Genomic DNA, 25,662 nt, shown 5'->3' on the forward strand with positions numbered 1-25,662 from the left:
TGTGCGTTAAAAAAAATGGGTCAAAGAACTTTTATACCTTCTCTGTGGCGAAAGTATAAAAAAAAGGAATGGTTTTTGATATTCCTAACTATCAAATATGAATTCCATATTACGTTAGTCATATATAATAAAATGATTGTAAGAATTCGTAAAAAATTTGACCTTTTTCCTGTCCTTGTGCCTACAATGTCACTAAAATTATGTCTCAGGGTGACAGGCGTTAGTGGCAGTGCCCCTCAGATCTTTACGATTGAAAGCTCTGAGTGGCAATGCATCTTACTGTCACCAGGTGCGCGACTTGATCTCCCATCACTTGGTACCATAAAAAATAAAACTATTTGAAGTTTTGTCTCCGGCGTTACCGAATTCACACTGAATTATTATTATTATTTTTTCTATAAATATATGATGAAAATGACATATATCCAACATCATTTTGCGAAAGGGACACTCTGAGAAATGTACTATTTGCGTGCGGTAAACATTTTGCGAAGTGGACATTCTGCGACTGAGCCATTTAGACAACAGACAAATAGTGAGTTTTTTAAATTAATTATAAAAATATTAATCAATTTGAAATTTTTATGCAAAAAAAGTTGATTAACCCAAACACGAACGTAATTATCAGTAAACTTTTTGCTTAAATTATTACAATATAACTATAAGGAAAAGTATTTATTCGCAAATTAAATCTACGTAAAAAACTTATCTGTTTAAAAGACCACAAATTGATTAAGTTTTTTTTTGTACCATAGTTTTAACCTGAAGGTCATAAGTGACAAACGTAAGACAAACTGCAAATTTATTCACACTAAGTAATCACGATTTAATTGGGATAGTAAAATGACTTTTTGTACATTGGGTGTAAGACTGAAGGTCAAATGGAGGCTTGAGTGAGGTAGTCAAGGAACTGTAAAGCCTTGCTGCTAAATCACAGCTAAATTGAAAGTAGAAATGATTACTCGAGTTGACGACGACGTACAGTCTGCCTTGGCAGCCCATTCCCTTGCGTCGTATATAACTTGCAACTGAGTGTTTACTCAGATAAGCCCATCATAATAAAATGCTCGTAAATATGAGATACGCCTTCCAAGGAATGTTTATGAGCAATTATTTATTATAAATTGCAACGGTTTCTGCCATCAAACACTGCTTACTTCTTACTATTGACTGAGTTCTGTTGATAAGCTAAGTGATTATTGCAAAGCCATGGTTCAGTTAGCATCAAAATGGCAGTCAATCTAAACAAAACTATGTATACATCCAAAGTGGTACTTTTTTATGATCAAGCGATGAACAAATCGTGCGCCTGGTAGTAAGTGAGCTTTAAATCGCAAAAATCTGTGGGGCACTGTCACTGCCTCCGTCACCATGAGACATAAGTTGACAAGTCCCATGTACCTGTAATTTCACCAGCCTATATATACATACTCTTCAAACGTGTAGTAAGGTTAGTGGGAAGTACTTTCCTGAACGAACTCTTATTCTGGTCATTATATATTAGATACTTAAGAGCATTACGATTGAAAAGTGTATCTTGTATTCATTAGTTCTTTGATGTTTGTCAAAATGTGTAGGTTGCGGACTCTTGACGTATTGACAAAATTATCATTTTAGATGCAAAATTTTTTTGTCTTTTGATCTTATAATTGGACGTTGACTGTACTTTATAGAGTTTTGTTTAGACTTCGCTGGTTGGTTATTGCCAGCTTTAAATGTAGTAGCTCAATCATTGGTTGTAAAGCTAACAGGCACTTGTCCCCAATTACCGAAAATAAAAAATGTAATCAACGATAAAAATAAAACTATCAATGGCAATGAATTGCGTTGGTTAGAGATTGGTAAAGTTATATTAGCTTTTATTATTATAGACCCTGGGACTTAATTTAGTTTCGCGTTTTATTGAAATGACCCAATTTGAGAAAATAAAAAATACGCACCCTTGGTGTAATAAGGACACATCTATAAAATGAGAACTTTTCAGGAGAAAGGTTTAAAGATTCTATGAACGAAATTAGTTGATAACTTATTTATGCATAAACAGGAGAGTCTTTTTTGTGTGTATACTACGCGATTACTCCGGCATTTGTGAACTAATAATAAGTCCCACGTGCAGGTCATTTCACCAGCACCTCTTTCAAAACCGGAGCGCAGTAATGCACAAATTACCGCTTGGCGGCAAAATTAGGTAAGGTGTCAGTACTTCCCTGGACGAACTCTTTCACAAGGAGCTCTACTGCTAATTATACGTGATTTCTTACTTTCATGTGATAAAAACAGTTTTGATTTATGATCACGTGGGGCTATATACCAAAGCTACAAATAGTGATCTCTTTACCTATTAACAATGCATTGAATTCTGCTAAAAATAGAAGCATTGTACAGTTCGCGTATCGTTTATTATGAGGATCACTGCAATTGCGCCCGTTATCCTGAGACATAAGTTGTCAAGTCCCATATGCCTGTAATTTCACTAGCACCCCTACCATTCAAAACCGGAACGCAGTAATGCTCATATTATTGCGTGGCGGCAGAAATAAGTAAGGTTTCAGTACTTTCCAGGACAAAGTCTTTTAAAACGAGCTCCACGGCTGTTAAGTAGGCAAGTTGGGGCGGCAGAAGCTGGTTCGAGTCCAGTCGGATCGAACTAGTGGCGTATTTACACAGAAAATTTATGAATGTCATGGTAGTACAATCATCATGATACTAAATTAAAAAAATGTATGGCTATTGGTTTATTTTTGAATTTATATAGGAAAATACTCTACGTTTGCATGGCACAGTGATACAAGAATTCGCAGAACTATTATGATGCAAAGCGAGTTGCTTTCTCAAAACAAACGCAAGCCCGGCCCGGAGGCAGTGCCCTCTTTGCCCTCGGTAGAGCACAGGAAATTCTGTTAATTGGATGCGCGCGCTCGCTAATTGTTCGTCGCGGCAGGACCACACCACGAAGGAAGTCGCATGTGCCAAATGTCACAAGCAAACTCATTTCAGCTAAGTGGTAAAAAAATTGACGCCTTTTTTGCTCTTTAACCAGTAATTGGTATTACTCAAAAAAAGCGTCAAACTTTATTTTAAAATGTGACACTCATGAAGATTTAATTAACCCGAGACATTGTTGAAAATATACACGAATCCAATATCAAAGGAAAACAATAACTGTTTTAAAAATAAGCGACATTTACAACGGTCACGATTAATACACCGTTTCAAATGTAATTGTCACCTTCGTTTTAGGTAAATAAAGGACGCTTTTGTGTACCACAGCAACATATTTTGTAGCTTGTAATGATCCTAAAAGTTGACGCTTTGTGGGACATGCTCACTCTAAAAGTGTAATTACCGTAGTTCAGTTGAAAACGCGTCCCATTTTAGACGCTCCCCTCTTAAAACCGAGAATTGGTTCTAATTTCGGAATAGCTATCAATCATAGTTGGGTGTGTCGTGCACTAAGTTACTTCCTTCGTTTAGAGATCGTACTACTTGCCATAACGTGCACTTTAGGTGCTTTTTCAATTGAAACTGTTGTTAATATAAAGACTATAAATTAAATGTTTAAAGGAGTTATGTGTCCTATGCCGATGAATAGTGGGATAATATTGCAGCGGGCCAAGACGATGCGTCAAGCAACTATATCACAATGCGTTAAAGATAGGTATGTTGTGAGCATAGGTGTTTGACGCGGCTAAAATTGTCGCACCATATTTAGGCGACGGGTGCTGATTGCTGGTCGCTTGGCGCTGTGTTATTCTTGTATGCATCACTAAACAACAACGATTTGAGACTGAAAATAGTTAATATTTTTTAAATTATATCCAAATATGTGTATGTCTAATATTATTGAGAAGTATTGTTGTTGTGACACAACGTTACAGAGGATGGAACCGTTAATTACTATGACTGCGATGGACATCTTGAAGGCCACTACAATTCTGTCGTCCGCTAACTATAGGTGACAAAATATTTTGTTTGAGATATTATAAAAAACCATAACCCAGTTTTAGAATATTGAAATTGTTTAATGATATTTCAGCTAAGCATAGTTAGGGTAAGTCGAACAAGTTAACTAATTTTAACTGTTTAAAAGAGAATTTTGTGCTCTATTTTTTGCTATTTAAATCGGATCGCACCATTTGTCACTTAGCCGTATTAGTTAGTGGACGGCCGAATTGTAGACCGTACAACGTACACGTGGTCAACAGTAACATTAGCTGAGTCAATTATATTACAGCAACAAAGTTGTCGTTTTTTATTTAGTTTTTTTATATCTTTCATTTATATAACTTTAATGTGAGCAAGTGTCCGTCGCCCAGACTCAATTAAAAGTAAGAAAGATCTAATGGATTCGGGAAACAATCATGGCATCATAGTTACAATTTAGGCAGTATTTATATAACAGCGTCTAAAAATACATCAAACCACTAAAAATATGATTAAACAATTTGCAGACTTTTTAATTTCTGCGTAAATACGTTTCCACTAATTCGACGAATAATTTATTTCGAAAAAAAAAACAAAATTAAATATAGTATTCTAGGAAGAGAGTTACCTTGAATCCAGGGTGGAATTGAGCCTTTGGGAGCGCCGGAGGGGAATGTTCCGCACCGCACTCACCGGCTCTTCCCAGCTACCACCAGCCGACCGGTGTTCATCTGTAACAAATTATAGCCATAACTTGAAATAATTACACGTTTGAAACTACTTCGTATATTTCGCTTTTTAAATATTTTAAGCCCTTTAAAACATGACGTAAGTAAATAAGAATTCTTTGGAAACTTCTACAGATTTAAATCAATTTTAAACGGTTGTTATTAGTTCGATAATATGTAATAAACGTCTTTTATAACGAATATTTATTTATTTATATTACACCACAAATTCATGTTTTGGAACAACACAGACGTGTGAATCTCATCGCTGTATGAACTTAACTAACAAAAGGAAGAATAATGTTACAAGTTATCAAAGTTAACACGTATTTGTAATGTACGTATTTTTAAGGTTATCAATTATCACTATGAACTTAGTTGTAGCCGTATTTAAATGTCATTCTTTATTTTCGTAACGGACTTTAAATATCTGGATAAAAATATGCCTTGTTATTATTATTAATACAAAGATCGAAAACATAAACAAAAATTCCTCCGATTCGACTGGGCGCCAACTAGCGTCTGTCGCCCCAACGTGGCTACCGCTCTTATCAACTAAGCTATGGATCGAGGTAGCAGATGTTACCTATTTAGTATATGTGATCTCTATGCCAATAATAATAACACACTAGTGAAGTACTTTCACAAAATAGATCGAGTTAACGAATAACTCATATGATGGTAGTAAAAACATGATATTCAATAAAAATAATATACAAATTAGTATTTTGTAACACTAGAATCAATTAATCACCATTTAGACAGACTGCTGGATCCTCAAAAACATCGCTATCGCCTCCAAGTGAGACTTTGTTTAAAATATATTCCCCTTATAGAGATATAAATAGGTCAGTAGATTCCATAACCCTTACATGAATGTAAAACAATGTCAACTATGCCTGTATCATTCTTCATACTATAGACAAAACATAATTTATGCCACACTATAAAATGGTTCTCATGATTATTAGACTACAATAAAAATAACAGTCATAGAATTTATCATATTCAATGATAAGTCAATATTAGTCAGATAGAATATTAGTCAGGTGAAGGTATCCGTCGTATTTGGACAAATTGAAGCACGAATTGATTCGACAGACCTTGAAACCACATGAGTGGGTGTTGAGACGTAGGAATTTTTGCGCAACGATATTTAATTTTATTAAAATACAGCAGCAAGCAGAATTAGATAACAAAAAACAATGCAGGTATCTCAGATTTCTATACGAGTCCATAAACGTTCCAGTGATTTCAGCTACTGGGCAGGGACTGTACTACGGAGATCACAGAATCATATGCCTTAATATGTCTACGGTGTTTCGTTAACTTTACATATTAATTTAACAACATGTAACAACAAATCTTACGTTTTCGCGATTGTTAAACATAGGAAAAGAAACTGCATATATCTTCGAACCAAAATTTTGTGTATTTGGTTTTTCCAAACCAACTAAAGTTTCGGGTCCTTTACGCGTCTCACGGTCACGGTTGACTTTTAGAATCCGAAAAAATAGTTTCATTTCCAATAATAATATTTTTTTAAATGATAATTTCAAAATAACCAAGAATTAATAATATTGTATCAAGCATTAACTACATTAGCAGATGTACTTCAAACGAAGCTATATACAGTCGTAAGTAAAAAACAGACAGTAACAAATTACATACTAAACCATTTGTGTTTCTTTATTAACTTATGTTTAATTTTAGCGATTTTATCGCTTCTTTTGGTCCGTTTCATCGCGCCACTGTCAGTTTTCTGTTTATTCATCACATCACACGTGTTCACAACACCGTTATCTAATATGCCCATTCACAGATCAAGGCTTCCACTAGGAAAACTAAAGAAGTAGTCGCTATGCACTTCACAACACATTAACATAACTAAATACGTTTATTTATAATTACTTAACGAATTTTGTTTGGTAATTAAACAAGAATCACGTGTAGTCTACACAATGCTTGGGCCCACACTAAAAGTTCTGAATGGGCGGTTAGTAGTAATAAGAATCTTGATTGTGGCTCCAGGGGCCCAGTGACCAGGGTTGACGACCCGCTCGCCTGTTCACCGCCGTAATAGCTTTTCTAGCTCTATTTGCACAGATGCCTAACTACGTGTATTATGAAATAATGAAACATAAGTACTTGTTAAAACAATACCACTATTTACAGCTGCTATCGAAGTGATTTGCAAATTACTGTCGATGTGTTTAAATAATGTGATAAAGATAAACACGTTATAATTAAATAAGTACCATGATCCAAGTTTTTCGGTCTTTTTCAATGCTTTGATGTTTTCTTATGTGATCAGTTGAAATTGTTTAATGGACTTCACGTAATACTGACTCGTAAAGCACGTCGCCGCTTCCTGTTTCCGTAACGACAACCGGCGCGGTAGGTAGGGACTAGGGTTTTGTATTCCATTGCACCTTGTTTGATAAAATCATTCACGTTTACTGTTTCATTGTAGAACACCGCAGCCCTGCACCCGCTGTCTGTTATCTTAACTAGGGGAATTAAGATGTACACATCCTGAAGTGCTGACCTCCCTTTCACTACATTAGATAGCGGCGTCATTTAACGTAAATCACATCGACAGCTAGATAGCGTTCCTGGAATTGCTATCTTACTGCAAATATGGCCTACATGGTCTGCATCTTGAACACCTCTATCAAATACGAGGGTACTTTCAAAGTTCAAGATACCAATAAAGCGTTAGATAGCCCGAGTACGATTGGCTGGAGCCGATGACCTCTTTAGATGGTACACTAACCCGGTGTAGGTACTCGTAAAATGTAAATAGCAAAATAGCAGGTCCATAACGAGAAACGATTTATGTTTGTTCGTTTAGTATCTGTTGATCTCGGTATTGGACTGGGTCGAGATCAGAGCCGCCGCCGTTGTAAGGCAGCCGCCGCTCCCCGTCACTCGCACTCTCATTGTTTCAATCTCCCGGCTAGATCCTATGTTCGGTATGATTCATGCGAAAATTGCAAGTTTTAGATAAGATGCAGTAAATAGGGCGTTGCAGCCGAACAATTGCTTATGAACAGACCATTATACTTGACACAATTCCTGAAGCGCTGCGGGCGGGACGCGATCGCTACATGTGGGTTCATTGTATAAGCGCCAACAGTGATTCAATGTTACTAATAATTCAACTTAAAATACTGACGTAAATTTAACAGTCACACCTTTAACTGGAATTAACCTGCGAGGGATCCAACTGTGATGAGTAACCGCGTAATCCAGGGCGCGCGGTTGAAAATATCCCGTTAGAACTAGAACGTTATTTTTGTTATCGTCATATAAAAAAATTACGACCCACTTTGTTACATTGAATTTACGTCTGTTAACAATGATTAGCAGCTGCGGCCAATTGTGGCATCGAATTTGTCCAACGACTAGCAAGTAGATAAGGGCAATGGGTTGATAGAAATTGTTCAATTACGTTTATTCAGATGGTTAAGAATGTCACTTATAATATTGTTTGGACGGCTCTTGCCACACTGGGGCATCGAACGCATGTGTTCCGTTCACCCACCTAGTTTGTTACAGTTGGTGTTCATTCTTATGCGTGTTAAATTAAATTGTGTCACGAGGTTTATTTAATTAATTGGACGGAGTGCTATTCACAGAGACACAAATTTATTTTACGGTATTTACATGTAGGTTGTGAATTATTTTCAACGTCGTTGAATGGTACAAGTCATCATTATTAAAATCCACTAACTTCATTAGAGATTATTAAAGTGTGCTATATTGTAAATTCATGTCACCTATTATTGTTAGAGGAGTTGCAACACTCAACAAATCCGTTTAAGTGTAAGAGTGTAAAGTAAAATTACATTTAATGCCTTTGTAAGTAATAAATAAAAACAAAAAAGGAAAACTAAAAAAAAATGTGGCGTCGTTTAAATTCGTAAACCTAAAACCAAAACGGCGGTATCCCTTAATGTGAACTGTGGAGTAGGCACAAAAAAAGGAGTTACTAGAAATAATTATATCATAATCTATGATTACACCTTTATTTTATAACTCAAAAAGGGTCTAATAGTTTTTTAAGCTTTAGTTGCACGATATCGTGCATTTTCAAATTTAACCGATGAAGTGTATGTAAATCTACATCTATTTACCTATTGTTTTCAGGGGCTCCTCTACGACCGGGCATAGTTTCACTTTGTTTACGACGATTACCAATGTAAATTGCATTGTCGCGTCACACCGGCACAGTCACGAAAACAAATATATCTCACGTTACAAATATAAATTAAGAAATGCATCGTTCGCGTGCACGCCAATGTACAGTCGAGTCAAAACTAAACCGGCGGATTATCATAATTGGTCGTTGCCTGCCTGTGTCAATTGCCGAGCCTATTCAATTTAAAAAGTTAATATCAACATTGGCTACAGTCCAGCCGTGCTCCAGCTTAGTAATTATTATTGCGGACTCTAAACAAAGCTAATTGAAAATGTGCGCCTCCCGCCTCAATTGGGAGCGTCGCCGCTTCGGGGGAACTTTTGGTGACGGAAATAACACAATTAATGTTATTTCTAGAAAATGGCAAGCGTATGGGTTAAACGGCGAAATAATCTGACTTTCCACTTACGTTCGACGAGTTCCAGTGTAGCTTATTATAAAAAAATATTCTTGGTATCTTTTTTGTTTGTTTTGGCACTTCACTGTTATTGTTTGCACAAAAAAAGGGAAAAAATGGAACACAAATACAATAATAATATATAGTCGGTGTTTTGTAGAAAGGGCGAAAGCGCCATTTCGATAAATTTTTCAGGGGAGCATGTTTTAGGTTTTAACGACTGTTCTAAAATATGTACGTCATGTTTTCTACAAATTTTTTTTAATGAAACTTAATTAATTTTGTTTTAAAACCAAAATTGAATTTTAAAACAGGACGTAAATATTTTAAATAGTCGTGAAAACTTAAAACATGCTGACTTCAAAAGTTTTTCGAAATGTCGCTTACGCCTTATCTACAAAACGCCGACGATACCTATATTATCTCCCAACAAGTACAAAATATAAGTGAGTGATTGAACTAAGAAGTTAGATATGGGAGACAGGTATCCAGACTTGGTAAGTCCTGTGCTATGGCACTCCTGCCTCCCCCTCGGTAATAATACAGCCAGTAAACGAAGATAGAGTTATTTAATGGAAAATGGAATGGAATAAAAACTGTTACTGGAAACCTGGAGTCATGAACAGGAGGCAAATATATAAATATGGACGAAAGAATTAGGATAGTGAAAGATTTTATATTGTATTGATAGGTTGTATGTTGACAAATGATGTCGTTAATTATAACTGGGATAGATTTTTCTGAAGTCGTGTTTCACAAAAGCGATGTGCCAAATTATCCTACACAATAACAACATTTTAGAAGGAAAACAAGGAATGTAGCCAGATCGCATATTAATGAGTAGTAGTAAACATTATATAGATGGATTATAAGCGATCAAGCAATAACGTGCTGGCCAACAAAACAGCTTTGACGCAGCAATGCAGACCGGTCCAAAAATACTACGCTGCTGCAGCCATTGCGAACCACATGTGGACATTATATGTATCGAGCAGACATATTCGGGTATCATCAAAATTGCGTACGCTTATTATTTAATTTGAAGTTTCTTAATACAATGAGCGACAAACGCTTGCCAAGAGAGTTAATGAATCATGTTTGTTTTTCCCCGACTATTACATTATGTATATATCTTTTCTACGACTTTGATTTATGAAAGCTTAGAAATTAAGTATGTTAAAACAAATGAGAAACATTTCAAAATCTTGTGCTCCTTGTGGCGACATTTAATAACATCTGCTCTCATCGACGGTGATGATTGAATGATGATAAATGTATTTACAAAAATATTTCAGTTGTCAAATAAACACGGTGAGAAGATCTTCTACCTGCCTTTCAACTAATAGGGTTACAATGGGCCTTTGTTTTTGTAGTGCATTTTTGTTTACAAACTAGATAAAATAACATATTTATATTAACACAATGGTCGAATTGACCGAATAAATTACGAAGATAATATAAGCTACTAAGTCGGAGACTATTTGCGATTTTGATTTAGAAGAAAGTAATACAGTTACAGGCAATTAAACTGTTTATATACAGGCCGTCCCACGGCAATGGAACACGGAGGGAAAGTACTTTCAGTATTGTAGATATTGCTAGACGAGGCAAGCAACTCTTTAAGTCTTTGAATGCAGTGTTACTTAGTTTTATAAAAATAAAATAATGAAGCAAAATATCGTATCTGGGCCATTCCAAAGTGACGGGTGGGACATTTTGACTCCTATTTTCTTGAACTTTAAGTAATTTCTTCCTAACCATTGGTTAATTAGACTTAAAATGAAAGTATCATGAAGCCAGATATGCAATTCAACTGCGACTATTTATTTACACAAATTTACGACGTTATTTATACTCAAAACTTTTAATTTTCTAAGTGTGACGGGTGGGACACTCACGACACCCGCCTGTTTGAGTTGATGGCTTCATTGCCAAGATCAAGACAAAACAATTAATATTTTGTTCAGCAAGTTTTTCAAATGAGATAACTTGAATGTTAAAGTTCTATTTTATATATATACTTAATTAATAACTTTGATAAATTTTAAGGAAATTAATTTGGTAAGTTGTGACGGGTGGGACGAGTTACAATTGAATACACAGAATTAATAAAATTACACTGTTTAATATGGGATCCATCGTTAGTAAGCAAATGTTTTATAATTTTTGTCTTATTAAGACATTTTAACATAAAAAAAAAAACAGAATTAAAGAACTGATTTTTCTTGAAACAATGTCTATGACGACATGAAATCAAAGTCGCGCATGTAAAATGCGTTAATAAATATGAAAAATCCTGCCGCATCCTTGAAGATAATGTATCATATCAAAATATATCAAATTTTAGAAGTTTAGCTCGAATATATAGTTAAAACTAGTGGAGACAGACTTTTCATGAATTTCCTGATATTAAAAATTATTAGGAAAAATGTTGTCACTTTTTAAATGTTATATTTAAAAAGTGACCATTATATTTTTTAATTAGGCACGAAATGAAATGTATCCTTAACTTCTATTATATAAGTTGTAGTTATGATAGTTAGTAGTCATCATTGTTAATATAATTATTTGACTTAAGCATGAAATGTATTAATTAACTATTTGAGTGTGCTCTCTCTTATGTTGCGATGCCCCAGTGGGGTGCTACATGCCTAAGGGACAAATTAAATGTATTCTAGATCTAAGGAAACCATGTAGAAATGCAATAAATAAATATGAAATATGAAATGTCGTTTTTTATGTGTTAAAACGTCGTAAATATGATAAGTAATATAAAAAGTTTGCTTACAAATGATGGATCTACATAGAAACAGTGTATTTTTTTAAATTCTCTGTATTCAAATGTAACTTGTCCCACCTGTCACAAAATGGCGTCCCAATCGTCACAATTTAACACATCAAATGTTAAACTCTGAAATTAAAATAACTGTTATACCTAGTAAACATCGTAAAAACTCGAATCCATGAAAATACAAACATTTACTCTAAGTAAAAACGTTTAGAAGTGTGTTCCACCCCTCGCTGTGACGGGTGGGACACACTTTCAAATCTTTATATTTACATTCCTATTTACGTGCGCAATGCCCAACCAAGCCAAAATAATGACCCTTAACATAATTGTTACTTTTACAAAAGCAAACGCCAATATATTGCATATTTATTGGTTAAAATAAAAATATATATGTTTTATTGTGACGAGTGGGACTTGATATACTTATTGAAACTTTAATAACTCCTCCCCATATAGGTATATACTTCCATGCAATCACTTACCACTGTTTTAAAATTCGTAAATTGTATTTTCTTCGACAGTAATAACTTTTTAGAAAGACGCACAAATAACCGCGAAAATTGTTGCTAACATTATAGCAAAAAATGCTTCACTATAGACGACAGCACTATAGCTGCTTTAATGAAGACAAAAAATACAATATTGTACAATGTCTGAAAAATCTCATTTATTTGTAATGATTTGATTTATTGGGCGTATTCTAGTCGTACAATTAAAACAAAATTGTGTAATTTTTTTTTGACCACGGTGTCATTGTCGCTGGAATGGCCCATTTATATTAATAGTACTTTCCCTCTGTATGCCATAGCCGTGAGACGCCCTGTATAGTAATTGCGCGTAATTAAAGTACGCTAATGGCCTGTTAATTGATTATAATTAAACATAACTTTTGAATGGAAATGGAAAGGAATGAAATCGAAAGTGCGTGAAATACAAGAAACTGGATTCATCTCCTACTCAGCCATCCCTAGAAGTGGAATATTTCTTCAAATTTGAATGCACCCCTATTGAGGTAGCCTCTTTCCAGCAAAAAAAAAAGAATTATCAAAATAGGTTAACAACTGTCGAAGAAATCGCGTAAAATACACATAAAAAATATTGTCGAATTGAGAACCTCGACCTTTTTTTGAAGTCGATTGAAAATGAGTTTTGTTCTGTAGTTCAGTAACTGTGTTTACGCTTGTGCTGTCACTTTAAATCCTGAATACTTTAGATTGGACATCAGTTGTCCCTTCATTGACTCTTCGTCCATATTGCAAGAGTCTCATTGGTTTGCCTAAGCAACTAAGTAGGCCGTGCATTGCTGCGTGTCTTCTACAGAGGTTTAAAGATTTTATTTCTCATTAAGAATTTTCATTCGCTTGGGTTGGGTATAAAAATTATTGTACATTAAGTGGGTAGTTGCTTATGTAAACGTGAGTTAGTTGGTTGAATCGCTAACATGAATATTGCTATACACAATTAACAAAGATATATAGAACGGTCAAAAGTAGAAGCGACATGCAAGTAGTTTAATTAGGACGAAACGTTTGGTACTTTATATTATTATTTATAATGATTTGTTTATTTGATATATATATATAATATATACAGCGGTGGTTGTATAATTAGAAACACTACAAAAGGTCCTTGACATGATGTAAGAACTTCACCGCAATCGTTTTTATTTTGAAATTAAACAATGAATAGGACAACAATAGGTTCAACGATTTATTGTTTATTAGAAAAACAATATAAATCCCACTACACAAGTGCAGTTTCAATATTACATTACGGACAAACACTTAAATCAGTTTTAAGGTATAAACAATAATAGACAACAAATTAGAAACAACAACAAAAAAGTGTAAAAAAAACAACATTTCTTTAATTATTAGCAATTAGTATTTTTATTTACGAAATAGCTACTATCCATAGCCTACCAATATTTACAATTAATATTTAGTGGCGTATCCCTTATTTTCAATAACAGCTCTGCAACGACGTGACATTGATTCAATCAATGTCATACATTTTTCTATTGGCCGTGTGTTTAGGATCATTGTCATGCTGAAAGATCCAGGTTAACAGGCAAATGATCGTCTGAGTAGGGAATCATTGTGTCCTCTAAGATATTTTTGTACTGCCATTGATCCATTGTACATTCAATCTTCCGAACGGGACCAACTCCACATCCGGAAAAACACCCCCAAACTTTAATGTTTCCGCCACCGTGCTTGACTATGCTCCTTGTGTATTTATAATTAAAAGCATTGTTTACAGGATGTCTAACATAGCGCTTTCCATCTGAATGGTAAATGTTTATTTTCGTTTCATCTGAAAATAAAACTTTTACCAGTCTCGTACCGTCCAATTAACATATGTATTTTTTTGCGAATAATAATCGCTTCTCTCGATGTTGCTTGGTAAGAAGCGGTACCTTACGAGAGGTTCTTCCAAACAATTTAGCTTCCACTAATCTTCGGCGTATCAGTCTTGATGAGACGTCTGGGGTCATTAGGCGAAAAAACTTCATTTTTAATCTGGTTTGAGTCTTTAAATGGGTCTTTTTTAGCAACACTAACGATTAGCTTATCTTCTCTGGGAGAGGTTTTTCTTGGCCGAGCCTTTTCAAGAGAACATTTTCAACAGTTCCACCATGTGTTTTAAAGTGATTATTGCATTAAAAACTTTCTTCACAGAACAATTTAAATGCTCAGCTATTCTTCTGTACACTTACAACTTACACTTTTGATCTAAATGTAAATTAACAATTATTTGCCTAGTTGACGCGTCACAACTTTTATTTTTGCCCATTGTGAACAAAATTAAATTTAGATCAAATTTTGAATTGCTGCCAAATTAATAGAAAACATCAAGAAAGAAATGTTATTCTTCAATTTCAAAAAAAGAACGAGTTATAGATGCTTTTTTCAAATGTTTCTAATTACACATACAAACGGCCAAGAACCGCAAAAATACTCACTCGTACATTGTGTATGACTCATTTTACAATTAAAAGTAAGATATTATTATGTTTTATTTTTTATGCATTTAATGATTTTTTATTTGAGTGGCTATATTATTGCATGATTATTTATTATTGAATTTATATATTTTTCACGAACATTTGTACGTTGAAGTTAAACTTCCTTCAATCATAAGAAGTGTTTCTAATTAAACGACCACCACTGATTTTTTTTTCTTTTTGTTTTGTTCGTTGTATTAATTTTTTTTCCGTAGTTTGTACGTGCAGGGCGTATTTTAAGTTCTTGGTGAAGTCTTGGTCTCAACTTTGATATTTACTTAGTTTTGCTAATAGTTATTTCAGTATGTATAGTTTTATTTAAGTTTGATATTTGTATGTTTGCCTAATATTCAATAACTTGGTATCTTTCTATATTTTATTTGTTGATGTTAAATAATCATAATTAAAAAGAACTTTAATCAGTTTGTTTTGTGCAGTCTGAATAGAATAAGGATTAGTTTTTGCTGCCGTGCCCCAAACCTCAATGAGATAGTCTATGTGAGGTTTAACAAGGGAATTATATATTTTATATCTAATTTTGTGTGGGAGACATTTGAAGATACTTCGAAGTGTTCCCGTCAGAGATGTCAATTAAGATTTTATTTTATTAATGTTGTTTAAATCTCATACAATTATCTAGTACCAGACCAAGGTATTTTTCACTGTTATTTTTTGAGATTGATTATTTGTTTTTAGAGGATCGTAGTTGATATCTTTTTAGTTTTAGCTGTAAAGATCAGGTAACTTCTTTTTAAAGTATTTATAGTCAATATATTGCTTTGGAACCAAGCATTCACATCCTTAGATCATTTTGAGCGTCATATATTACATCATCTACTGAATGTCCGAAATAAAAAACACTTGTATCGTCAGCAGACAATGTTATATCACCCTTTAATCCTATTTCTTTGATGCTGTTTATGTAAACAAGGAATAGCAATGGTCCTACTATCGAACCTTGAGGCACGCCGAAGGTAATCATTTGTGGTTCGCTTTGCGCTGATCCAATATTAACTACCTGATAACGGTTTGATAAATACGATTTAAAAATGTCTAGGGCCGGTCTGGTAATACCTACGCACGTCAGTTTTTTTTAACAATAATTCATTGGTCTACCATACTCAAATATCCACCTTGGTCATAGATAGACATGGTCGTTTAAGATTGCTAAAGTACGGTAGGTCTAGTAAGGCAGTAGAGTAGAAAAAGATCTCCAGAATCTCCAAGAGGTATACTTATGTTTGTGAAAAATCGTTACTTACAAAGTTAAATTAAGTTTTTAAAGCATTCCTGTATGCTCACAAGCCCTAATTCTTGTAAAATATTCACAGTCAACCAAAAGTCGCTGGTCCTCTATATTTGAAACTATACTAACACATAAGGTTGAATATTGAGATTAAAAATATTTCTAATTGATATAAATTTATTATAACAATCTCAGAAGATCAGTGACTTTCAAGTTGTCTTTGTTGAATATGTACATACATTAAGTTCTTTAACTAGTGGGTGTTACTTACATTTAATGAGTACGACCGAGTCGTGGGGCTCACACTGCACCTGGGTGGCGTTCATGGCCAGCAGCGCCCCGCCGCCCGCCCCGCCACCCGCACTGCTCGTCTCTCTGCACAAGTCATTATTGTCATTAACAAGGGTGTTCGTGTGAGTCTCTATGTTTCTATAGTAACTACATTATAGAGACCTCATTTTGTTGGTAAACTATTTACGATTTTGTATTTTTATTAATTACTTGTACGGAATTTCATAAAAACATAATGTTATAAAGTAAAAACGTGTACAGTAAATATGTAAAGTGTTTGTAAAACCACTTTAAAGTGCGTAATACAAATTACCATTTCTATAAAAACAGAAGCGGTTCTTTTTATTGGATATAAGATTGTGATGCTGTAATCAAAATGTTAGGTTGAATAAATAGAGTCACCAAAAAGGACTTAATATTCTTTGTACCATTTGATACTTTATAAATTCAAGAGAAAATTGAAGATGGATGAAAAACGACCTGAGTCTAGATTGGTTCAAAGTGTATTTCCAAGCAATTCCTAGAGTTCCTTGCTCGTTCTTCTCAGGGAGGTCAGCACAGTGAACGAGCAGTAGCTTCGTTTATAAATATAAAAATTTTACCTATGGAATAAATTATTATTCAACTTTCAACACTTTCATACCTATCTGAACTCGTCATAAAGTGGCCAAACTATAACACAATCTTTAAATATTTATAGTCCTTGAAGCAGAGTGGATGTGAGAAATAATTTAAATACAGATTGGTAGTAAAATAAGCGTAAAACATGAAAGAAGTAAATTTCTCAGTAAATGATAAACAATAAAGAAACAAACATCTACAAATATTCTGAAGGTAAATCTAAAACAAATATTATTTTCATATCAGGATATCAAGTATTCTTATATCACTAACAAAAATATCAACTAAGAGGATGTTTCTAAACAAACATGCAAAAATTTTGATATGGTAATCAGTGCAAAGTATAGTTGTAGTAGTAGTATAGTATCATCTAAAGCTATAAGTTAACATCCAGTGATTTAATGGTAGTAACAACGCAATACAGCAAAGCATGACAGCTTAATACACCTAGAGAAGTACTAAAAGTGCAGTTTGTATGTCAGGCAAAAAGATAATATCTCACGTCGGAGCTGAGATGACTAACTTGAGTTTTTGCAGACTTAATCATATGCTATGCGTAACAAGACTTAATGTTGGACCGGTTTACATTTCAGTAGACAGGTTGTACGGCTGGATTCTGAGGCTAATAAATAACGCTGTTACAAGGCCGATATTATGTAAATGAAGTAAATGAATTCACTATTTTATTCAAGTGGTAGAAAACATTGTTTAAGTACTGTAAGTAAAAGTAAGGATTTACAATAAATTATACATTTAATGTAACTTAGTGACAATAATTTAAACAAAGTTGTATAATATTTTCAACAATAAAGACTTTATTAGGTTATCTACACTTGATTTACAACAAAATGTATTGTGCTTTGTTGGATACATCATTGTTAGTGTCGTATAAAAGTGACTATAATATTTTTAATATTAAATGCATATTCATATGTATGGAAAACCTACACAGTATTAAATCATGTCTGTGATTTGTTAACTTGATGACACCCGCCTTTCCTTTATTTATATGTAATAGCTAGAATTTGTTACGCTTTTGTTATTTATGTTTTTTTATAGCATCAAGTGGCAGGATGAACATGTCGTGCGCCTGATAGTAAGCTACACGCCTTAACAGTTACAGTGCCACTCAGAGCTTTAAATTGCAAAGACCTGAGTGGCACTACCACTGCGCCCATCACCCTGAGTCATAAATTGACAAGTCCCATGTGCCTGTAATTTCACCAGGACCCTTGCCCCCTTCTAAACCAGAACACAGTAATGCTGACATTACTGTTTGGCGGCAGAAATAGGTAAGGTGGCAAAGGGGTACTACCCTGGCTGAACTCTTTTTTTCTTCCTTGTATGTATTATAATATGAATGCTAAATGTTTAATAATAAAAGAGATTATTTATAACAGCATGTCAACTCCAATAATTCATTTACTGCATTTTTCATGCAGCATACCAAAATGTGTAGGATGTTTATTGCATGCAAAGTAAATTATAATGTAACTAACTTTTAAATGCATTTATGAAGTGACTAAACAAGCAAAGTTGAAGTATTTTTGTATGTAGCTATAATTTCATTTAAACAGTAAGTAATCTGTTACATTTACAGTGTTCCAGAATGTACATTATTACAGAATGACAGCTATTACTATTATGACTAGCTAAGTCCAGTTGGTATAGCGTCTAGCTAACCATGCCAGACACTATACCAACAAAGCCACGGAACGAACTTTTCTTGTTAACAGAGGATTTTCTAGTTTGAGATCTAGCTAGAGATTGATGTGAATATTGGACATATTATTATTTCTTCAATGTGTAAAGCTCCATAAACACATGCAGTGAACCCAAAAGAGTTAGGGTGCCTTACATGCAGATAAACACAAATTTATTAAGAGAGAATAATGATACTTTACATCAACGAATGGAATAATTTATTTCATATTGTCAAGGGATAATAAGGTTGTTACTTAACATAAACAATAATACAAAATAAAATAGTGCAACTAAAAAAATAAACAAAGTAAAACAAAGTATTGTTAAAATACATACAACAATAAAACATATTTATATAAATTGACTTCTATGTAAATCTGTCATAAGCCACAAAAACAGGCGCAATTTTTCGTAAATCACTTTTTTTTATTATATCAGCAGTGAAATTATAAAGCATTAAAACTAATGAGTATGTATCAAATTTATTGCAATACCTCGAGAATTGCAGATGCTCATTTTAGTCCTTTTGCTACATTAAAATGTTCCTCTATTGACACTGAGCAGCTGACACTATGCTAACTTAAAAACTTTTCACCATAACTTATAAAAGGAAAACTTGAAATTACTTTAATTTACAAACACAACTGTTAATGAATTCTGTACAAGATATTCATCATAGATAAAATATATGATTATTACTTTATAGTTTCTTAATTTTGAATTCAATTTAAATTAGCTGAATAATCTGCACTAAAAATGGAAAATAGACAAAACTTGAGTTAGCATAGTGTTAATTGCTAGTGTCGCTATTAAGTTATGAATTTACAGTTCTTTATGTAGGATGGATCGAAATATATTGTCTTGATAAAATGTAAACTTTCTATTAACCATGGTTTAGAACAAATAATATCAACTTTTTTAAGACCACCCAGATTGGGACCTACGCTTTAACATAATTTTAACCCCTCACACAAATAAATTACATTTGGACCACTCAGAATAGAACTGATAAACCACAGTGGAAACAGCTGCACGTTTTGTGGTACATTTTATTATCAGACCACATGGTCCCTGTGTTTTTATCTATTTCTATTTTTATTGAGGGAAGTGATGCTTGTTTATAAGCCTTTTATTTTATTTGGTTTTAGAGGTGGGGTGTTAGCTATTTGAGATACCTATTTTTGTTTTTACATAATTGTTGTAGGAACTTATTATAGGGTTAAATAATTTTTTTGAAAAAGCTTAAAAGCAACAAAAGAGTTTTATATGAAGATTCTTATTATTCTAAAGTTCATTTATTTATTTTAGACAAAATTATGAGACTAGGATTGTGTAATGTAATTTTATTGCATGATCTTCACAAGTAAACTTAATACTTCAAGTGAAAATTGTTTGATTTTCTAGACCATTTAACAATATCGCTCAAAAATTGTTGAAGTTGTCATTAGATATAATGCATTTCACCTAAATGGATTATTGATATATAAAAGTTTAGTCAAATCAACTGCGTTATCTAATTTATTGAATCCTACGTAAAATCTGATCACTTGCAACACATCTAAGAGTTACAGAATTAATACTGAACAAAGTTACCACACCAAAAATGCGCTATTGGAATCATAGAACTTTATTACCGATAATGGTAATTAAGAGACTTTCACAGGAATTTTGTGTAAATAAAAAAATAACTTGGGAAAGCTTTATCAATGCAGGTGAACTTCAATCTATGTTAGCTTGTTAACAACAAGTAACAAATCTTGTAATTGCTGCAATCAAGTATCCAATGTCCTAATTACATCACAATAAAAGTAATGGCCGAAGATGTGGACACGTATTGACCTGCCATCTGACACAGAGCAAGCTTCACATTTTTAGGTCAAAGTACGTTGAACTTGAGCGCTTTACTCACCGTAAAATGCTTATTGCCGGCACTTGCTTCCTAATGGAATGCGTGCAGGGAGGCAGGCATTCGCTAGGAAAGCATTACCAAGTTTTATGCACGTTGCGAAAGTTTCCTCCACGGAAACCTGCCACGACAACAATCACTGGTCACACTGCTGCCTTTAAAACAACGTACTTGAGAATCAAACACCACCATCCATGTATAAATCCACTGCTTTACAGACAAAAGGCACTGCTAATGCAACCAACACCTCCAGTCATAACGACACTTTGTTTGGTTCGTCACAGGTATACCGCGATTCAGTTTATTAACCACGTCGACTTGAAATGATATTCACATTCACACGCGTACATAAACAAAGTCATTGTTGTTTACAAAAAGTAGATTTTAAATATAAAAGAAACGTCCTGCGCGCCGCAAAATCCGAAAAACACAAGACGCGCATCTGTCGCCTCTCGCTCGACTGCGGGTGTGGGGGCGGGTACAAGGCGGAGGGGCAGCGCCGTCTACCGCGCCCTCTACCCTTCCTCGTCTCGCAAGTCATTTCATTATTACGTTACGTTCATTTTATTTTATTTTCAAAGCGGTGCGATCGCGGTTCAACTGCAGACATTAACGAATGCACGTTGCACTTTCTGCTTGCGGGCTTGCGGTGTAAGTAAATACAAAATGTATCATAAAATGTAGTAGTATCTGTTAAGCATCTATGTACTTTCATAGCAGTAAGCAGTTAGGAGTAGTTTTATATGCCAGATCGAATTAGTAGGTTAAGGGTAGGTTAATTTTATTATGAAAGTTTAAACACGGTAGGTATATTATTTATTTGAATACCTACTTTCTAATCACCAATTTATTTTATTTATTATCTTGTTGCATGATGAAGTATACCGAAGATAATGTGTACTTAGGTTGAAAAAACCACTCGCTAAAAGAAATTTTAAAGAATATATGTTTACGTACATCAGCATTAGAAAATATCCAGTAAATAAGTATGTAATGCGATGGATAATCGGCGCAGCATGCATCGGCACCGCACCTTTCAACCACTCTCAACTCAATTCACATAACATAACGAGGCGGCCGACAATACTCGACTACGTTCACCCACCGATCACTGAAGTGGACGAACGGGTCGGCTGGAACGCGGCATGCGCCAATGGAAATATAAACAAGCAGCTGGTTGGTTGATGAAAGCACGCGCGCCGGTGGTTGGCCTTCGACAGAAATCTGTAACCACGAGTAGAGGCACCCTACATATTTTTGAAAAAATTAAAAATAAAATAATTTCACAATTTCGCACGGCATACTTTCGTCCAATTTTCGAGAAAGTGATCCTTCATTGTCGATCTATCAAGGGCCCGGTAACACCGCGGGTTTCTCTCGCAACCCTTAATTACAGGCAATTTACGGCAGATGAGTAAATGCCTGAAATTCTGGGTTGTAGAGAAAGTGAAGTGTTAATGCGACAACTTGATCATAGTGCTTGTTCCTTTCTAGTCGCGAACCGGGAAGGTGTTCCGCGAACTTTGTCTCTGACCTCACTAAACAGTTTTACAACGTAATTGGCTATTAAATTAGTCGTGAGATATCGCATTCACCTGTGTGCGAGTCGTGTTTCACTGGCAGTTAGAAGCAGAGCATCTGCTTCTGTTTTTGCTCGCTAACAATATACTTTACCCCAATTCATGGAACGGAAGTAGGGTGCGGGCTGGGTGCGTCCTTGAGCACAGCTAGTCAATTGGGACCGGAAATTTCTATCCCGCTTTTTATTTGTTTTGGACAATTCGATCGATGCAGTAATGAAGTGCTACAATATAGCTAAACGATGCAATGACTGTGTGAGACTCTCACTGGGAGAAAACAAACTTAATGTTACAATAAACATCGTCAACATTAAAATATATCGGTATTTTGTTAACAACAATAATTATACAGTTGAAACGGATATCCTTTCCATTTCAGTTCAAGGATAAATGCAAATCTAGTATTAGCTTTGTAATATTTCGCCTTTGTCAAAATGTCCAACTATGTATTGTAACCAGTACATTCCATTACATAAAATCGTGTTAGGTAAGTCTTAAAGACTCTGATAGACATCTGACACGTATTAAATTGATTTAAAAATGGAGTATACCTACTGGTGATATTTAAATAATGTCCTAATTTATCAGCTAATGTCATTTTATGTTTCATTCACAAAACCATATTATTAATTTGTAATAGTGGAAAAATAATGCTTGTTCCAGCTGTTACAATAGCAACTGTTTATTATTACACGACTTAGATGTGTGAAATTGTTTTTTTTTTTTATGATACCAAGTGATGGGATGAACAAGTTATGCGCCTGTCCATAGGAGTTGCAGTGTCACTTAGAATTTTAAATCGCAAAGATCTGAGGGGTACTGCCACTGCGCTCGTCACCCTAAGACAAGTTGACAAGTACTATGTGCCTCCAATTCACCAGCACCCTTGCTCTTCAAAAAACGGGTCGTAGTAATGCTCACATTACTGCTTGGTGGCAAAATAGGTATGGTGGTAGTACTTCTCTGGATGAACTCGTTCGCAAGGAGCTCTACTGCTATTAAAATTTAAGTTGCAGAAAGGTGTAACGAGGACTTCCAGTTACGCTGTATTTCCTCGTTCCGGGAAAAAGTATAATAAAGACTCGGTGCATCCCAGAAAATCCTAGGAAAAACGAGACCTCGACCTTGTATCAAAAGGTAACCAATCCATACATACAGGTTAGTCATTCAGACAGTCCAAACATGAAATTATAATGATTATAACTGATTCTTCTCTAATAAAATTATAAAATGAAAAAAAAAATTACGAAAATATTTTTTTTTCATTTTCATCGTGGGTATGTAATAATTAAATAAAGGGCGTTTAATTCTCTATCTAATTTTGTTACTACCGTTCTTCAATGTCCGGAGATTTATACAAAGGTATTTTTTTATTGGTTATACTATAAGGTCCACTCTACAGTGTGGCCTTGTCCACCATGTAACCAGAATAAAAAAATGACCGTTGTTAGTGGTAAAAGTTTTCGTCTTTCGGAAGTGTCTAATTGGCCATTCTGCCAAATCTTAGATTTTAATTTTTGTTCAATATCTTAATTGACTTAAAAATAAACTGCCTCTGTCGCCAAACGTTTACTATGCCACGCAGAGGTCCCAGGTTCGATTCTCGGACCGGGAGAAATAATTGTATGGCCTAAATTTATTTCACTCGTGAGTTTGGGTGTAATTTGTGGTTGTCTATGTGTGTGTCCATTGCACTCGCGACACAGGGTTTCCCTAGTGCGGGACTATGTTGAGTGTGTGCGTTATTTATTATTATTATAATTTTCTGACATTTTTTCACTCGTGTCTCGAAAACGCCAAAAATTGGTTGAGACTCAACATTTTCAAGATCTAGATTCCTGGGGTGAGAGGTCATGTAGTGCATTTTATTTGTGCATAAGCGAACATTATATTTGTATTTATCTTGGTAAATGAGTAGGCGAGGTAATCTTTTTCAAGCTTTTCAAGAAAGGATTTTATCTAAAAATAATCTTCAAATAAGAGTTACCTACCCCGTCCCTGTATACTTTACTGCTTATAAGTGTATTTAGGAAGCATGTAATTGAGTGGCATTTGAAGTTATTTATACTCATTTATAGAAGCTTAAAGTCACATAGCGCTTGTAGCAGATGCTTAAAATATCGCACCGACAATTTCCCCCGGTTTACATCGCCGACTACCAGTGCTGGTTGGTTTCCATGACAAATACATTACGTTAGACAGCCCATCAAAGTCTTGAATGCAACTAACAAAAATTGTATTATTATGATGTCTTTTTGCACGAACTTTGAAATTTTCGGCTTTGCATTTGTTATTAATTTAGCAATTTTCTTGCTAAAGATCTTAGGAATATGAAGTCACTCTAGTAAACTTGACGATTTCAAGTGTAATTTGTTTACCTACGCAATAAAAGAATTGTTTGTGTGCGTGTGCGAGGGAATTCATGAACGATTTTATTCCACCTTCCCCTTCATGTTATCGGGGGACTAGACGTATCCCTCTGTTGTGGATATTCCAAGCGTTTCACTTCCATATTTATATGGCGAACGGCTATGGATTGGAACTCCCTGCAGACTTATTCCCTAAACGGTGTAACTTGGGCCTTTCTAAGGCGAGAGTGAATAGGCATTATTTAGGTGTGCATACTCCATCGTCGACCTCAGCGTCACTTTCCATCAGGTGAGATGGAGGTCAAATGCGCGATCAACAGTATTTTGGTTTGGAAAACAGACATGTGTAGTTAGACCAAGATCGGGAAAGAAATAAAATAGTTCAAATACTAATCGTATAAAAAAAAAATCAACTCTACATTTACATAATGCATTTGCAAACAAAAACTATTTCTGCGTGTTTCTATTTTTCCTTTAAAATAATTGATAAGAATCAGGTTTTTTTTCTAATAAGACTTTTCCAAATGTTTATCGCAGGTTTACTTAAGTAATTGCTTTTATGTAAATATTTGTAGAATGGTTTTGTACGTTCACGTAAAGAAATAATGAAGATTTAATGACGTGCTGATGTACAACATTGTTTGAACATTAAGAAAATTGAAAACAGTTCCCGGAGGATAAATCATTCAACCAATTAAGTTCACATTAGCGAATTGAAAGGTTTCAATGGGGATTGTTGTCCATGTCCATTGTACGGCCCATTTAATCTGCCTCGTGCCTTATCAAATCGTAACGCTAGGGGGCGAGGTCATTGGCCTACGTTTGTTGTCATAAGATAAGTCCATCAACTTTTTTTTAAAGTAAACGTAGAGTTTAGGATGCAAGTAAACCGAC

The 25,662-nt window shown here is 34.5% G+C and overlaps 1 protein-coding gene across 2 annotated transcripts in view; it reads right to left on the reverse strand.

The window, feature by feature from the left end:
- Positions 1–21,277, reverse strand: part of LOC113236024 (rho guanine nucleotide exchange factor 10) — a 56,233-nt gene extending 34,956 nt beyond the window's left edge. Inside the window, exons 1-3 of one of the 2 annotated variants that reach the window (XM_026471960.1) lie at positions 20,823–21,277; positions 16,569–16,672; positions 4,553–4,655 (exon numbers count right to left, since the gene is read on the reverse strand). In XM_026471960.1, coding sequence (XP_026327745.1) covers positions 4,553–4,655; positions 16,569–16,623 — 158 coding nt within the window. In that variant the 5' untranslated portion in view covers positions 16,624–16,672; positions 20,823–21,277. Of the gene's footprint in view, positions 1–4,552; positions 4,656–8,791; positions 8,882–16,568; positions 16,673–20,822 lie in introns of those variants that run through there. The other variant, XM_026471959.1, reaches the window with a different exon arrangement.
- Positions 21,278–25,662: the final 4,385 nt, after the last annotated feature.

Source organism: Hyposmocoma kahamanoa, unplaced genomic scaffold (genome assembly GCF_003589595.1).
Source record: "Hyposmocoma kahamanoa isolate Upper Pololo Valley unplaced genomic scaffold, ASM358959v1 88, whole genome shotgun sequence".
In the NCBI taxonomy this organism is placed as follows: Eukaryota; Metazoa; Arthropoda; class Insecta; order Lepidoptera; family Cosmopterigidae; genus Hyposmocoma; species Hyposmocoma kahamanoa.